This window comes from Gossypium raimondii, chromosome 10 (assembly GCF_025698545.1).
Source record: "Gossypium raimondii isolate GPD5lz chromosome 10, ASM2569854v1, whole genome shotgun sequence".
NCBI classification, from domain to species: domain Eukaryota; kingdom Viridiplantae; phylum Streptophyta; class Magnoliopsida; order Malvales; family Malvaceae; genus Gossypium; species Gossypium raimondii.
Window position 1 is genome coordinate 54,142,927 of NC_068574.1, and position 16,659 is coordinate 54,159,585.

General features: G+C 34.4%; 1 protein-coding gene across 1 annotated transcript; it reads left to right on the forward strand.

Moving 5' to 3' along the window:
• The first annotated feature begins 4,041 nt into the window (after positions 1–4,041).
• Positions 4,042–6,082, forward strand: LOC105778361 (cytochrome P450 714B2). Its single transcript, XM_012602044.2, has 5 exons — positions 4,042–4,398; positions 4,483–4,709; positions 4,790–5,028; positions 5,118–5,463; positions 5,547–6,082. The coding sequence occupies exons 1-5, from the start codon at positions 4,104–4,106 to the stop codon at positions 5,970–5,972; spliced, it is 1,533 nt and encodes a 510-aa protein (XP_012457498.1). The 5' UTR covers positions 4,042–4,103; the 3' UTR covers positions 5,973–6,082.
• The last annotated feature ends 10,577 nt before the right edge of the window (positions 6,083–16,659 follow it).

Genomic DNA, 16,659 nt, shown 5'->3' on the forward strand with positions numbered 1-16,659 from the left:
CCTCTTGTATCATTCAAATTCAACATAGTGAATTTTCTTCTCCTCTGCCTATGGTTTTTTCCCGAAAAGGTTTCCATGTAAAATTCTGTGTGTTCTTATATTTCTTTCTTTACTATTCATTGTCATTATCGACGTTTTATTTTCACAGTAAGCAACTTTTTAATTGGACTTTAATTAAACTTGGCAAAAATTAATTTTTTTTATAAAATAAAGAGATGTCCAGTATCGATTTTTTTGAAAAATATAAACAAAAATATTTTAAGAATAAATTTTCTAATAATCTAATAAATTTTTTTACTGGGCCATTTTAGTGGCTAATATGGCCTTCAGAATTCAGCCATAACTTTTAGGTTGATTTAGGGAGGTTGCATGATGCCTCTCCCCTAAAGAGGTCCAAGTAGCTTTGGAGAAGGATAGAGCAAGAGAATATCCTTTTTGAAATTATTTTTAGTTTTGTTTTACACCAAAAAAATATAACAATAAATTATTTTTATAAATATTAATTCAAGTAAAGTCAGCTTGAATTTATAAAACTTTTATATACAGCCAAACTCAAATGGCACGGATATATAGTACTTTATTTTGGTTTCACCACCTCAATGTTTGAGTGGATTCTTCACACCCCATATATTTTGACTCAGGTTGACTCCTTAAATTGGCGTCCTAAATCGACTTCTTTCAAATTTAATTTTATTAATTTCAGCTTTTGCTCAATTTCCTCCTTGTTGTGCTCTTCCCCAATTGTTATATCCCCCTTGGACTTGATCAAAGCTTTTCTCCCTGATTTTTACCCTCAATTGATTAATCAATTTTGTCATGGCTCAAGGATAAAGGTGATGTCTTAGTAACTTTTAGATTTAATGTAATGATTTATTTTAAAAAAATACATTAATAAATAAAATTGCACTTTTGAATTAGGAGGCCTCCGCGGTTGACTTTTGATTCGAAGCTTTATCTTTTTGAATTATTAACCCTTAATGTAAAGGGTCAATTTTGCTTTGGCTTTTCAAGTATCAACTAAGCCCTTTTTAAGGTTGAATTATTATTATTATTAAGGTTGGTTTTTCAATTGAGCCTTCTTCTTTTCAAATAACGTCTGCTAAGTTTTTGAGGGCCCCAAAATCCAAAAGCCATGATCTTGGATTAAGGAGATTCCTGTCTATCACAACAATTAATGTTTTTATACCAACATAGAACAGCTAATCCATTTTGTTTATTGTTTATTGTTGATTTATGTTTTTTCTTTTTGAAGTATGTAAGTTAAATAAATTTCAACTGCACAACATTGTCTTTTAGGAATTTATTTGGGTTGTTTTAGATATTTGGTTAGATATAGAGTAGGGGCGAAGTTAGATAATTTTTTTAACGGGTCGAAATAATATTTTAATTTTTTATAGTTTATATCTTATAAATTTTAAAGGATTAAATTAAAATTTCATAATTTTAGGGTAGGCTAAAGTGTAATTTTACTTTTACTAATTAAAAATTTTAAAATTTTCTAATGAGTCAAAACAACAAATTTCCATTTTAGGGGTCGGGTAGTTGCGACCCCAGATTCGCCTATAATATAGAGTAAATGGTCGCCCTTGTGGATAGAAAAGAAAAGTTGGTCTAAAATCATGGGTATTTTCTTTGAGTTAATTGTACTGGAAGTCTTCAAATTATCAATTACATTTTAAAATAATCTTTAAATTTTAAAATATTTTAATTCAGTCATCATGTTTTTTCGTCAGTTCAGTAATTAATTTAGATGTTAAATGTCAATTTGAATATAATGTGGAGCATATTTAAAATACACACTTTGGCCGATTAAGCCCCAATTCGATTGACATCAGAATTGTTGTCGATGTAGAAGGACATGAGTTTGAGTGCGCTGAAGCGCATTATCCTCTTATTTAAGAGTTGAGGAGGGGCTATTATATTTTAGTCACTTATATTTGAAATGTTATGTTTTAGTCACTTATATTATCGTGTTGTAACATTTTTGCCACTGAGCTGTTAATTGTCATTAACAGTGCAACGGTAAGCTTAAGTGACACGTTAAATCATCAATTTAAACGAAAATTTTAGGTTAAATTATACAATTGATCCCTATATTTTTTCGTTTTGAGCAATTTAATTATTTTTATGTTCTTTTAACTTTATTTATTTATTTTTCATTCTCTTCTGCTTCTCCCTTTGTTTTCCTCCCTTCTCCATTTCTTTTAACATAGTTTTTCTATGTTTTCCATTTGTTAAAACTAGTCCCTATACTTTTATATTTTTGAACAATTTAATTTTTTTCTTTTTATTTCTTTATTTGTTAAGGCCAAATGTCTTTGATTACATACTCTATGTGTAAACCCATAGACCGTTTTCGACCACTACAAGTTGAATAAGATCGATCCTATTGAATTAATCAATACCGATTCTTCTTCGATATATAATAGAGCACCAAGCTAAATTCTACCAAAGACATTTATTTGCTTACCAAATCGATGCCAAGAACTAGAAACCAAGCTAACCCTAATGAGAAAAGAAGAGTTAACCAAATTCTTGAGAATCTTCATTAAAATATCAAGTCCAAGAAATTCTATAAAATCACCACAATAAAAAAGAAAGTAAAAAGAAACATAATAGAAAAAATTAAATTGCTGAGAAAGAAAAAAATAGGGACCAATTGTATAATCTAACCTTAAATTTTCATTTAAAATGAAGATTTAACGTGCCACGTTAGCTTACAGTTACACTGTTAACGACAATTAATGACTCAGTGACTAAAATATTACAACACGATAATGTAAGTAACTAAAATGTAACTTGAGGCAAACAAAAACGACTATTTTGGTAGCTTACCCTAAATAATCAAAATGTTTGATTTGAAACTAATTAATAATATCACATTATATATATATATATATATGATATTAAAATGAAAAAAATATTAACTTGTGGCACAACTCAATCAACAACACTATTAATAAGAAATTTTATCACATGTTTTATTATTTATTGTATAGTTTGAAACTAATTAATCATAATAAAACATGAAATATGTACGACATGAAAATAAAAAAATTAGATTAAATTGTGAGAAAACGAAATTTAAACACATAAATATATCGATTTACAATACTAAATGCACTACAATTGCTTTTTATGATGTTGTCATCAATTGTGAGTTAGTGTCGGGTTGACTTGTAACATTAACTCAATTAACAACATTATTAATATATACAATTGATAAAGATAATAAATTGTACATATTAAAAAATGTATAAGATACATTAAAATGGAACTTTGATTGAATAGTAAATTTAAGGTTAGGTTCTAATCCCACCAAATGCATATTTTTATTTTTATTGATTTTATTAAAATAAAAGATTAAAGTATCATCAATAATATATTGTCTCGTGGCATCACCTCAATAAAAAAATACTTAAACAATAGTATAAATTTTATAGAAGAATCCGTGAACTTCAAAAAAAAAGAAAAAGAAAAAGTATTAAATTAAATTAAATTAAAAATAAAACAATTAATTTAATAAATTATCTATTATATATGTTATTCATTACTTATAAAAATATAAATAAAACAAAATTATACCTCTTCCATTCAAAAAAATATCTACAATTCCATATACCTCCGACTACACCATGTCCAGGAAAAACAAAGTCATAATGTACCAAATATAAGCCATATAATTAGTAGCACATGATGGTGTTATGAATTGAAATTTTTCCGGGAAACCTGGAGAAGAAATAGGCGGAGCCCTGCTAAGCTTTCACATGGAGAACTAGTCTTACAAACAAACACTGCTTTGACTTCTCTCTAAATCGATGGCTGAGCTGTTTGGAAAGAGAGAAAAGCCCTCATAATTATCCTAGTTGTCGCTTCTTAACTAATTCATACGACTATTTGCATTTAGAAATAATATATGTTGCTTTTTATGTGCCTTCCTAATTTAACAAATCAGCAAATGCGTCGACCACCTCAACAATTCTTTTTCAATTGCTAATAAGAAAATATAAAATATTCTGCATATTAAGTCATCGTTGTTCAACATAAAATACGATAAATCATTCAACCATCACTGGAATTCAGGGAAAGCAGAGTTGAACGCCATGGAATTGGTGTTTATGCTTTGGAGGATCACATCTACTATCTTGTTAGTAGGATTGATTGGCTTGATCATACGCCTGTATGATTCACTTGTATCCGAGCCCGAAAGGCAACGTTCGAAGCTGCACAAGCAAGGGATTCGAGGTCCTCGACCGTCGATTTTGATCGGTAACCTGCTGCAGATTGGGAAGACAGGATCCAAGGTTTCAAATATGGCAGAAGAAGGGAAACAAGTGATAACCCATGCTTGTTGTGCTTATGTTTTACCATTTCTTGATAAGTGGAGACAACAGTATGGTACATACATATATAAGTTCATAATTTAGCCTTTGCAGAAATTTCAGGCTCTGATATGTTTTCTTTTTATGGCAAAATTTTCAGGTCCAACATTTATGCTTTCAATGGGGAATATACAGGTTTTGCATATGAGTCACCCGGATGTTGTGAAAGAAATGACAGCATACACTTCTTTTGACTTGGGAAGGCCTTCCTATCAGAAAAAAGGGCTTTTTCCACTGTATGGTGAGGGAATTCTGCATGCAAATGGTGCAGTATGGGCACATCAAAGGAAAGTGATGGCTCCTGAATTCAACGTGGACAAAGTCAAGGTACGGTTTAATTATTGACAATCTCTAGGCATATTGTGTGAAGACAATTAATGGTGTACTAGTCCATGATGTGTATGTAGGGTATGACGAAATTAATGGTAGAGTCGGCAGTTTCGGTAGTAAACGAGTGGAATCGTATGATCAAATCGGAAGGGGGTGTTGCTGACATAAAGATTGATGAATATTTGAGGAACTTCTCTGGAGAAGTGATCTCAAAAGTTTGTTTTGGAAACAATTGTAAAGAGATTATCACAAAGCTCAGAGCACTTCAAGAAATTGCATGCAAGAAAGTAGTGTTGCAAGGGATTCCTGGGCTAAGGTTAGATTGGACCCCTTTGTTGTATTTTCTCTTAATTATTGACTCAGACCATTAGTCTTCAAATATGATTAGTTTTGTTACTTTATTAGATCGCTACCAACTAAAAGCAATAGAGAAATGTGGAGTTTAGAGAAGGAAGTTCACTCATTAATCTTGAAGGAAGTGAAAGGAACAACATCAGAGAAGAACATATTACAAGTGATCATTGAAGGAGCAAAGAAGAGTAATTTAAGCCAAGATGAAATGGACAATTTCGTCGTTGATAACTGCAAGAACATATGCTTTCCGGCCTACGAAAATGGTGCCGTGCCGGCAATTTGGACCTTGATGTTATTGGCATTGTATCCAGAGTGGCAAGACAAAGTTCGGGCAGAGGTTATTGAAATTTGCGACGGACAATTGCCGAGCTCCAGCATGCTTAACAAGATGAAAACAGTAAGTGTGAAAGTGAAACCTACTTTCACTTATCTTTCCGAATTCGTTTGACACTTTTTATAACCACTTGAAAATTATGGCAGCTCACAATGGTGATCTACGAGACATTGCGACTTTATCCTCTCGGCTGCATGCTTACTCGGGAGGCGATTCAAGACACGAAATTAGGAGACATTGATGTGCCTAAAGGAGTTTGCATTTGGGTAACGCTGATGCCACTTTACGAAGACCCCAGTATTTGGGGACCTGATGTCCACAAATTCAACCCCCAAAGGTTTGGCAATGGGATCAATGGTGCATGTCAGCTTCCGCATGTGTACATACCATTTGGCACCGGACCTCGTTCATGTTTCGGGCAGCATTTTGCCATGGCGGAACTCAAGATACTAGTCAGCCTTTTACTGTCAAACTTCACGTTCTCACTGTCGCCAAAATATAGACATTCTCCGGTTATGAATTTAATTATTGAGCCTGAATTTGGTGTGGATCTCTTAGTTAGGAAAGTTTGAGGCATTTGTCATATGGTTTTGCTGTAAATGGTTAATTGTGTTCCCTGGTTGGTGATCACGAGTCTTTTATATATATATATAGTTTTTATTTTTAGTTTTTGATAACAGAAGCTTTATATATACCAGCAGGTTGTTAAGCAGCCCCATGGCAAGACCCAGTTTCGCCATGTAATCAGCGACTTGATTAGCTCCTCAACTAATATGAGACACACTAACACCCCATTCTGGGAAGCATAACTCAGCAATGTTCTGGACCATAGCCAGCGAGCTTAAATCGGCCATGCCATCGTTCAATAGCTGAACAACCAAAGGACTATCACACTCCACAAAGACCTTCTGGAAGCCTCTTTCCGAGGGGATCGAAAGCCTCTTGCCCACAACTCTGCCTCTAGCACTGAAGCAACTCCCTCCTGTGGGTCATAACCAACCAGCCAGTTCCCAAACATGTCTCTATCAAGTTACCAGCTTCCGTCCGAGAACTCCCCAAAGACACTGCCCCATCAGAATTTAATTTAATTTAACCCAGTTCTTAAATTAGTTGACCGGTTAACTAATATGGATCTTTTAAATTAATCTAAAAAATCTAACTAGCGGTTGAATAAATTTTTATAATTTTATATTGTTTTTTTACTTTGAATCATAGTTCAATCCAGGTTCAATCAATCCATACTAGTACATAGGTTAATTGTTTTTATACCTCTCATTAGACGGATACCTTAGTCGGTTCCTGGTCCAACCGACCGATTTGGTTTAAATAACATTGAATTCTAGAAAAAAAATTATATTTTTAAAATCATTTATATATTTTAAAAAATATAATTTTTTATTGAGTAAATAAAACACAGGCCACTCATCTATGGTTGGATTTATTATGTATTATAAAAAATATTTATGTATTTATATATTTATTTTTTTTAGAATTAGGACTAAATTGAGATAGTTTGAATATTGAGGGTTATTTTTTAGTTTTGACTAAATTGACACAATATGTAAAAGTTGAGGGCTAAATTTGCCATGATACTAATTCCTTTCCATCAAACATGTAACACCTCCAACCCAGTCTAGAATTTTCGGCTAAGTCGAAAGCGCTACATTGATTACCGAAGTGATCTTGTAAAGTCACCTTTTTTACTTAGTTAATTTGTGAGGAAATTGTACTTCTATTCTTAGAAAAACATTCATTTTTTGGGCTGACTTGTCTTAGAAATGTAATTCTGATATAATCATTGTGGCGTTTTGAAAACGGATAAGGTTTTCAAGAAAAGATTTATCAAAACTTTGAGTATTTTGTAAAGCAGCAGAAAACAACTATGAAAAAAATATTAGTTTTCTAAACCATGTTGCATGCAATTATTAGATTATTAATTAAGTATATCATGCTTAACATAAATAAACTAAATAATCTCAAACCTAAGATGTAAAAGTAAGAAATAATTAAAGATTACAACCCCCAAAAACGAATAAGGAAAACTTTAAAGAAACTTTTGAATAAAAGCAAAATAAGCTACTAATTTGAGGTTCCTCTGACGCCATTTCGGTCCTAGTTCTCTGTATTACCTGAGACACTATAGCAAAACAGGTTTTTAGCGGCCTTTTTTGGTCCTATAGCGGCGCTTATATGCATCGTTAAAATAATTTGTGGCGTTTTAATAAGCGCCACAGAAAACAACGCTAAATCTAAAGAACATGATATTTAGCGGCGCTTTTCCTACAAACGCCACTAAAAATCATATTCTATAGCGGTGGTTTTTTACAAACGCCGCTAAAGAACATGATCTTTAGCGGCATTTTCTATGAGAAGTGCCGCTAAAGATCATGTTCTTTAGCGGCGTTTTTAGTAGAAGAGCTGCTAAAGACCATATCAAATTCAACTTCTTTTTTAATCATCTCATTTACATTCTTACCTTAAATGATCATACAAAATTTAAATGACCTAACAATAGAAACATTTTAAATTGTTTTTGAGTTCAAAAACATTAACAAGAGAACTGTTCATAATGTTTGATCAAAATGTTAACATAATCATCTTTGAAAACCCAATCTAATGACTACATTACATACTTTCCTCTAAAACTAAAATCTTTGAAACTTTTGTCGAATAAACAACATGATGTTCACTGTAAGAAACTTCAACTACAAGCATACTACAATAAGTTACTACAAAAGAGTTCTTTCAAAGCTGTTACCACTACATTATAAATCGCTTCACCCCATTCCAGCTTTAGATTTGTTAGTTTCTCCTGAAAATTGGATGCCAATCAGGATTCTTCAGATTCTCATGCCTTGATGAGCATAGAGTAGTGGCCTGAAGTTTCGCTTCATCAGGAGGAAATCACGACTTCCAAGTGTCATGAAAAGCCTTTGGATCAAGCTCTCCCATTCTCTTTAATCCAATATTAGTGCGATTACCCAACAATTTTGGCAAAACCCTGCATAAAAGAAAACAAACATTGATTTTATGACCAGTTGCTTGAGTCTGCATAGTAATCCAAGGCTTAGGTAAACGTAATTCAGTCTTAAGCCAAGATAAAGTAGGTAGTACCTGAATTAGCACTTCCTTACTTCATGTAGCTTATCATTTCTTTGATGCTCTTTGTATATAAGAGCTTTGTTTGTTGACTCTAGATCTTGCAGATCATCAATCTTTTCTTGCAACTTATTATTCATTTCTTCTATCTTCTTTTGTATAGCTGCATCATCTTATCTAAGATGTTTCATCACTTGCAACTTGCATTTCAAGTCTTCGATTTCCATTTCCAACTTCTGCTTTATATCAAGCTTTTTTCCAGCAGAAGTATCTTTTTCAGGGCATCTTCTTTCTCTATTTGGAATATTAAAAATCCCATTAACAGAACTAGATGTGAAATAACTGTGTACTACAAATATGAAATATGCTACAATATGATAATTTTTAATGCACCACCTTTTGCTCTTCAACCAATCTTAACACATGCTCATCAGCCTTTTTCTGCTCCATGGAAGCTAGCTGAAGTGAATTATTTCTTTCATTATTCTCGAAGGACAAAGAATAAAACATCAGTGACAGGTGCCATATCCATAAATAATGCCAACCAATTATCTCCTGGAGCAGTTTCTAGAATTGTCACCAATTTAAACCTAGTATAAGTCAGTAGCAGCTTTTGACAATAAAATTGAGAACAATACATAGTATGTTGAGTAAAAAGACCACATTTTGATCTTATTTTCATTAGGTCCAAGCAACAGGATGCTTTGCCATGAGACAGATTACCTTTTTCTTCTCTTCATCAAGTTTTTGCCTTTCACGCTCAGTTAGCGTCTCACGTTTGCCAAAACCTTTTTGGGATCGGGTCGACTTTTTATTTGAAAAAATGAAAATGGGCATGGGAGTCGCCACCAATCCTTTTTGATGAGGTGGGAATGGGTCACCTCGAAAAGTGGTTATTTTTAATAAACGGTTTGATTTATTAAAATAACGATTTCGGTCTACGGAATTCAAAAAAATGGGTTTGGGAGTCAGTTACGTACGAGGAAGGATTAGCACCCTCGTAACGCCCAAAATTGGTACCTAATTGATTAATTAATGTCTTAATGTCAAAAATTTCAAAACTTGAAAGAATTTACAATACAATTCCTCTAAATGTTAATTTTTTAAAAAAAGAAACGCTTGAATAAATTGAAACGAATGTCAAAGACCCTCTCGTCCCGAGATAACAAATGTCACATCCCGTAAGTTAGGACACAGCATTTTGAACCCTCGAGAACAAGCTTGCCTTTAGAATTTTTTATTTAAATTTTATGTATTTTAATTTAAAAAGGATATTTGACTATTTAGGTTTATCAAGAAAATCGAAATCCCGTAAGTTAGAGTACGATTTCTCAAATCTCCAAAATGCAAAATATTGCCTATTTTTAAAAGTTTTCTTTTTTGAATTTGGGTAAAAATTAACACAATATTAAAAATGATATACGTGTAGTTTATTTGATTATATTCAAAAAATCGTTTAAAACGTAAAAAGGGTCATACTTGGCAAATAATGGTAATGCAACATACATTTGGAGTAACAATGACATAATATGCATAATAAAATACAACATATATAGCATTGATATTAATGGATCATAATATTAATATGCATAAACAATAATAATGATGAAAATGATAACAATAATAATGATAATAACAATGACATTAATAATAATAGTGAATAATATAAATTTTTGAAAGTATATAAAAGTAATAAATGAATAAATGAATGATAAAATTTGATTAAAAGTTGAAATTAAATAAATAAATAAAGTGTAGTAATAAAAAAATAATTTGTAAAAAAATTGAAGTTAAATAAGCCAAGATGTAATTGAAATCAAAATAAAATTAAGGAGTATAAATTGTAAATAATAAAAAATAACTAATAAAATAGAAATAAGGATCAAAATAAAATGCGCTAAAAGAAATAGGGACTAAACGAGAAATTATCCCAAACTCCCTAAACGCACAGTTTCACGAGGGACTAAAATGAAATAAAAATAAAATTATATGGGGAAATAAAAAAAAGAAAAAAGGAAATGGGACTAAATTGCAATAGGCCATAAAAGCGGAAGGGGCCAACGGTCAAATAACCCATTTTGCAAAAAGACGCGGATCCCCTTAAAGGGGCGGGTCAGATCTCGGATCAGAGGTAAAACGACGTCGTTTTAGCGTCTGTAAACCCTAGCTCAAAACGGCACCGTTTTGCACCTTTATTTAAGTCAAAATTTTTTTAACTCATTTTTTCTCTTCTCCCTAAAAAAACAAAAAAAAACTCTTTCAACTCTCCCCTCCCTTCCAATTTTCGGCCAGAGGTCCGGCCATCGGGCCACCATGGCGGCCGCCGGTTGCCGGCGACGAAGTCGCAGCCCATGGTGCCCGAAAAATTTAAAAATGACCAATTTTTGGCCTTTGAACTCCTCAAGCCTAAAAATGTGTCATCTTTCATCGAAGATGACGGCCTTGGCCACTCGTGGTGGCGCAAACGTAAAAATGGTGAGCTTTTTGGCTCTTTTTTTTTACTCTTTTTATTTCTTTTAAAATGATAACGGAAACAATGCGAAAAGAAAAAAATAAAAATAAAAAGACAACCTTTTTTGTTCTTTGTTTTCTAATTAATGTCTTCTGTTCGTCAAAAAAAATACAAAGTTTTAGTTGCGGCTTTTATAGCCGAAATTACAAGATCCGTTTTATTTCTTTGTTCTTGTTTGCTACTGCTCCTTTTTCTTTTCTTTGTTGTTTTCTTCTATTTTGCGTGTCTTTCTCTCTTTGCAAGTGGTAGCAGAGGGTGACGGTGGCGGTGGTAGAGGCGTGCACAGACGCATGCTTGCTGACGTGGAGGAGCAGGGGTGGCTGATCATACGGCTAGGTTTCTAGTCTGCTGAAAATAGGTTTAGGTTTTTGGCCATTTGGGCTTTAGGGTTTTTTTTGTAATTTGGGCTTATAACTGTTGTAAATGGACTTTTGATATTTGGACTTTTTTTTGTAACACCCCAAACCCGGCCTAGACGTTATGGTCGAATCTGACGTGTTGGTAAAAATTGGTCTTGTTGGTAAAAATTCGTTTCTAAGTTTGAAAACCTCTTAATTATTATTTAACAAATCATCTAGCCAAAACATTTACCTTGCTGTCTTGCTTTTGTTATAGTAAGTTGATCTAAAATCACGGAAGCTTTTGAAACTCTGTTGTTTAGGTCTCGTGTCTTTGAAAACAATAATTATTTTGAAAATCCATCTTCTCCTAAACTAGCAGCTTTTTTTTTTAAAGTAAGCAAAAGTCCAATTAAAAATTTAAACAAACTTAAAAGCCTTATTACAAAAACAAGACCCAACATATAAGTTAAATTAAAATAAAAACAAGTGAAAACAGCAGTAGTTGTGTGGCCACCTCCAAGTCCCTCACAGCACCGAGTCACCTACGGCTGAGGATTACCTGCACAGTTAAAAAGGGAGGGTGAGTTTACGAAACTCAGTGTATAAACCCCTACCCAAACAGTCAGCCTACAACATGCAGTAACAGTCTGGGCTTGAGCCCTATGCAGTAACAGTGTGTGGGTCTTAGCCCGATACAGTAACAGTGTGGGCCTTAGCCTAATACAATAACAGTGTGATAATGCAACCCATCCCAATCCAGCCAACACACCACTCCGTACCACTAACACACCATGTGGGGATAAAATCGACCCACCCAGCAAACACACCAATATCGCAACAAAAGTCGCCAAGAAAGTATCGCGTAAGTCGCCAAGAATAATATATGTGGCAAAGCCACTAGTACAGTATACTTCCCCCATATCAACATCCCAACCCCATGTAGTATGTCATATCATAAACCATACGTGTATGCAGAATATCATATTCAAACATAAACATACATATCATAGAGCAAATCGGTCATACATACATAATGCCATATAGACATTTTGGATCCTACGAGTATAGCAGTCATTTTACCCTATCGGGGTATTTCGATCATTTTACCCTTCGGGGGTATTTTGGTCATTTTACCATTTGGGGATATTTTGATCATTTTACCCTTCGGGGGTATTTTGGTCATTTTGCACTTCGGGGGTAGTTCGATCATTTTACCCTTCGGGGGTATTTCGATCATTTTACCCTTCGGGGGCAAGTTGAGCTTACCACTCGAGCAATCGCACGTCCGTGTAGTCTCAAACGTCGTATTTATGGCTTTTCAGTTTCTGTCATTTTACAGTTATAGTATGGTGTTACACACCTGTTGCGATTTACAGATTTCCTTTGTTCCGAACACTCTTATTTCGAAAATCAATGATCATCGCACCCTTGGTTCCTAGGCAATGTGATAATCAAACTCAACCACCACTAGTTAGAAATGGAAGCAATGCAGGTTGACGAAAGCAACGAAAACCTTGAAAACCTCGCCGATCTCCCATCGAGAACAAGGAACAAATGAGATGATATATATCTTTCCACAACAACAACCTCCCCAAATCCCAATATTCTCTCCTCAAATCTCTCCAAATATCCCTCCTCAATTCTCTCTATGACCAGTTCAAACTCCATTTAGCAGTATTTCAATCCAACTCTAACACCCACACGAATTAGGCAGCAAAATAAATACTCCCTTTTTGATGTGACACCACTCAAACCTTAGACCCTATGTACACTCTACACGTCCCTTACCACTAGACCAACAACTTCTTTGTATCATATTTTAACCACAATAATTTAAGAACCTACTATCTAGATCCAAGGATTTTATTCACTTAAAATAAAAGTTTTGCATAAGCCAAGGCTTAAACCCCTGACTTTTCAGACCCTTCTAAACACTCCTAAATCACTTAACCACTGAAGCAGACATTCATTTATGTCACTTCCTTGCACAACTAAATATTTATGTGCAGTCTCCTAACTGTTCCCTTGTTCAAAACCTATTTCTTTTAGGCCCAAAATTTGAGGTGTTACATTTTTTGTCTTATTTATTATTATTGGGCCAGGCAGAATTGATCTGCTATAGCTGCCCCTCTTTGTTCATTGTCGTGTAACGAGAATAGAGAAAAGACTTTTGAAAAGGCCAATTTTGCCTGATCTTGTCGAATCTCTACTTCTTTAGTGCTTCTCTTCTTCAGGTAACTTCATTCCAACCCATTGCAACTTCAAGAGTATAGGATTTGTAATTTCAATATACTCTACTACAACTTCAAGGAGATAAGATATGTGACTTTAGTCTATTCCATTGCAACTTCAGGGAGATAAGACTCGCCATAGTAGATTTTGACCTGACCTCCTACAACTTCAGTGGTATAGGATTTCACTTGTAGCTTTAATCTATTCCACTGCAACTTCAAGGAAATAAGATTCGCATCCTCAATCTGCTCCACTGCAACCTCAAGAAGATAAGATTTATAACACGTAGCTTGGATCTATTTCACTGTAACTTTAGGGAAACAAGGTTTACAGCTTTAATCTACTCTACTGCAACCTCAGAGAGATAAGATTTGCTATCTGCGACCTAATCCACTGCAACTTCAGGGAGATAAGACCTATCACTTCAATCTACTCCACTTCAATTTCAGGGAGATAAGATTTGTAATTTGTAACTTTAATCTGTTCCATTGCAATTTTAGGGAAATAAGATTTGCTATCTTCAGTCTGCTCCATTGCAACTTCAGGGAGATACAATTTTCCATGATGACTATAATCCATCCCACTGTAATTTTAGGGGTATAGGATTTGTGGTTTCATTAACCTGTTCTCTGGGGAACATGACCTATAGAATCCATTTCATGGACCTATTTATGTCTAGTGATTAGGATGTCATGATCAGAATGAATCAAATGCTCCTAACTAGATGTGTATGAATGATATTTGCATGAATGTAGATTATCATTTTTTGAGAATGACTCCTTTTTAATGTTTAGGTTGTCATTGCTCGTTGTTCATCAAGGTTCTATCACTGATGTGTTACCATGCCTTCTTGTTCAACTAGTATCTTTAACAGAAAATCCAAAAAATGGTTACAATTTAGACTATTCTTTCTCAAATGTTTCCAACCCTTAAGTTTGGTTAGTTCTAAATAATAGTCCTATTTTAGGTCCTCGTACTATTCAGAAGTTTTCACAGTAATATGCAGAACTCCTTTTACTTGAATATTATCAATCCATTAATCATTATTTCAATGAAAAGTGCTTGAAAAAAATTGTCACAATAGACAAGATGAAATTTTATTGAGAGCAAAGCTTAAAATGAATGAGACTGCTAAAATACAATATGAGTAAGACGAAAAGTAGGTGCCCCATATATCGCAGCGTGAGCTTCTCTGTACAAACTTCTCGAGGATCATTTTAAGCCTGATATGTGTCTAGGAGATCCAAAGTGTTTTGTTGATGCCCCAAGATGTAACGTTCTTCCTCCCTATTGATTCTGAGAAAACAAGACTACCACATGCCCCATCTTTGATCAAAATTTGAATTGCCCTTTATTGGGTTTTCAACTCAAACCCCTATGGTCTCAAAGTGCCCTATGCGGGTTTTTGCCTTGGCCTCTCCTCATTCTTTCTTTTTTTTAGGTGAAGTACTTCTTGACTGAATCTGAATTCATAGGATTAAGTAAGTTTTGGTCATCAATCTCAGTTAAAATCAGCACTCCTCCAGAAAAGGTCTTCTTTACTACATAAGGTCCTTCCCAATTAGGCATCCATTTCCCTCTGAAATCCTTTTAGATGGGCAGGATCTTTTTCAATACCAGGTCTCCCTCATGAAATTTTCTAGGTCGAACCTTCTTGTCATAAGCTCGCATCATTCACTTTTGGTACATCTGACCGTGACGGATAGCTTTCAGCCTCAGTGGAGGTCCTGACAGACGTTCGATAAGCATAAAGGGAAAATAGTAATTTCTCGTGCCAATCTTTATAAGTCTCAGTCATTTTCCCCACGATCTTCTTGATGTTCTTATTGGCTGCCTCTACAGTACCATTCATTTTTGGGCAATATGGTGACGAGTTATGGTGATTGATCTTGAATTGGCTACAGACCTCCACTATCGTGCTGTTGTTCAAAATTAGTGCATTGTCAGATATAATCTTTTCTGGCATCCCATGCTGACATATGATCTCTTTTTTCAAAAACTTGCTGTCTAACGACTTTGTAACGTTGGCATATGAAGTAGTTTCCACCCATTTAGTAAAGTAATCAATGACCACGAAGATGAATCGATGCCAAATAGAAGCTTTTGGCGATATTGGCCCAATGACATCCATGTCTCACATAGAGAAAGACCATGGAGAAGTCATGACATGAAGAGGTGTGGGAGGCACATGAATTTTGTCTGCATAAATTTGGCAGTTATGACATCTCTTGACGTAAGTAATACAATCTCATTCCATGGTGGACTAATAATACCCAAATCTCATGATTTTTCTGGCCATTGTAAAACCATTAGCGTGTGTTCTGTAGATATCCTCATGGACTTCTTCCAAGATTTTCTTAGCCTCAACAGCGTCCACACATCTTAATAGTACATGATCCTTCCTTCTTTTATATAGGATCTCCCCATCTAAGACATAGTCACTGGCCAGTCTTCTCAACGTCCTCTTATCATTCTCGGTTGCTTGGTCAGAGTACTCACGATTCTTTACATATCGCAGTATATCATGGTACCAAGGGTGGTCATCTTTTTCCTCTTCTTCGATGTTATAACAATAAGCCGGAGCCTAAAAAATGCTCATCTGGATAGGTTTCACATCCTCTTATTTTTTTACTCTGATCATAGAAACTAAAGTAACCAAGGCGTCAGCCATCAGGTTTTCATTTCGTGGGAGGTAACAGAAGGTGATGTCATCAAACTCCTTAATTAATTCGAGAACTAGCTTTTGATAACTGATCAATTTGGGGTCTTTCATCTCTTATTCATCTTTGAGTTGATATATCACTAATGCTGAATCCCTATATACCTCTAGTACTTTGATATTGCGTCCAATGGCTGGACGGATACCCATGATGCATGCTTCATACTCCGCCATGTTATTTGTGCAATCAAAATCCAATTTACTAGTGAATGGATAATGATCTCCTTTTAGGGATACCAGGATTGCCCCAACTCACAGTGTTTGAGGCTCCATCGAAGTTTAATTTCCAAGGATGACATTCTTGAGAGTCCTCTTCAGTGGTTGCAACATACATTAGATCTTCATTCTGGAAATCA

Coding starts and splice junctions, on each gene's coding strand:
- LOC105778361 (XM_012602044.2), top strand. CDS start 4,104: ATGGAATTGGTGTTTATGCTTTGGAGGATCACATCTACTATCTTGTTA. Junction 4,399..4,482: donor TAAGTGGAGACAACAGTATG/GTACATACATAT, acceptor CAAAATTTTCAG/GTCCAACATTTATGCTTTCA. Junction 5,029..5,117: donor CAAGGGATTCCTGGGCTAAG/GTTAGATTGGAC, acceptor TTACTTTATTAG/ATCGCTACCAACTAAAAGCA.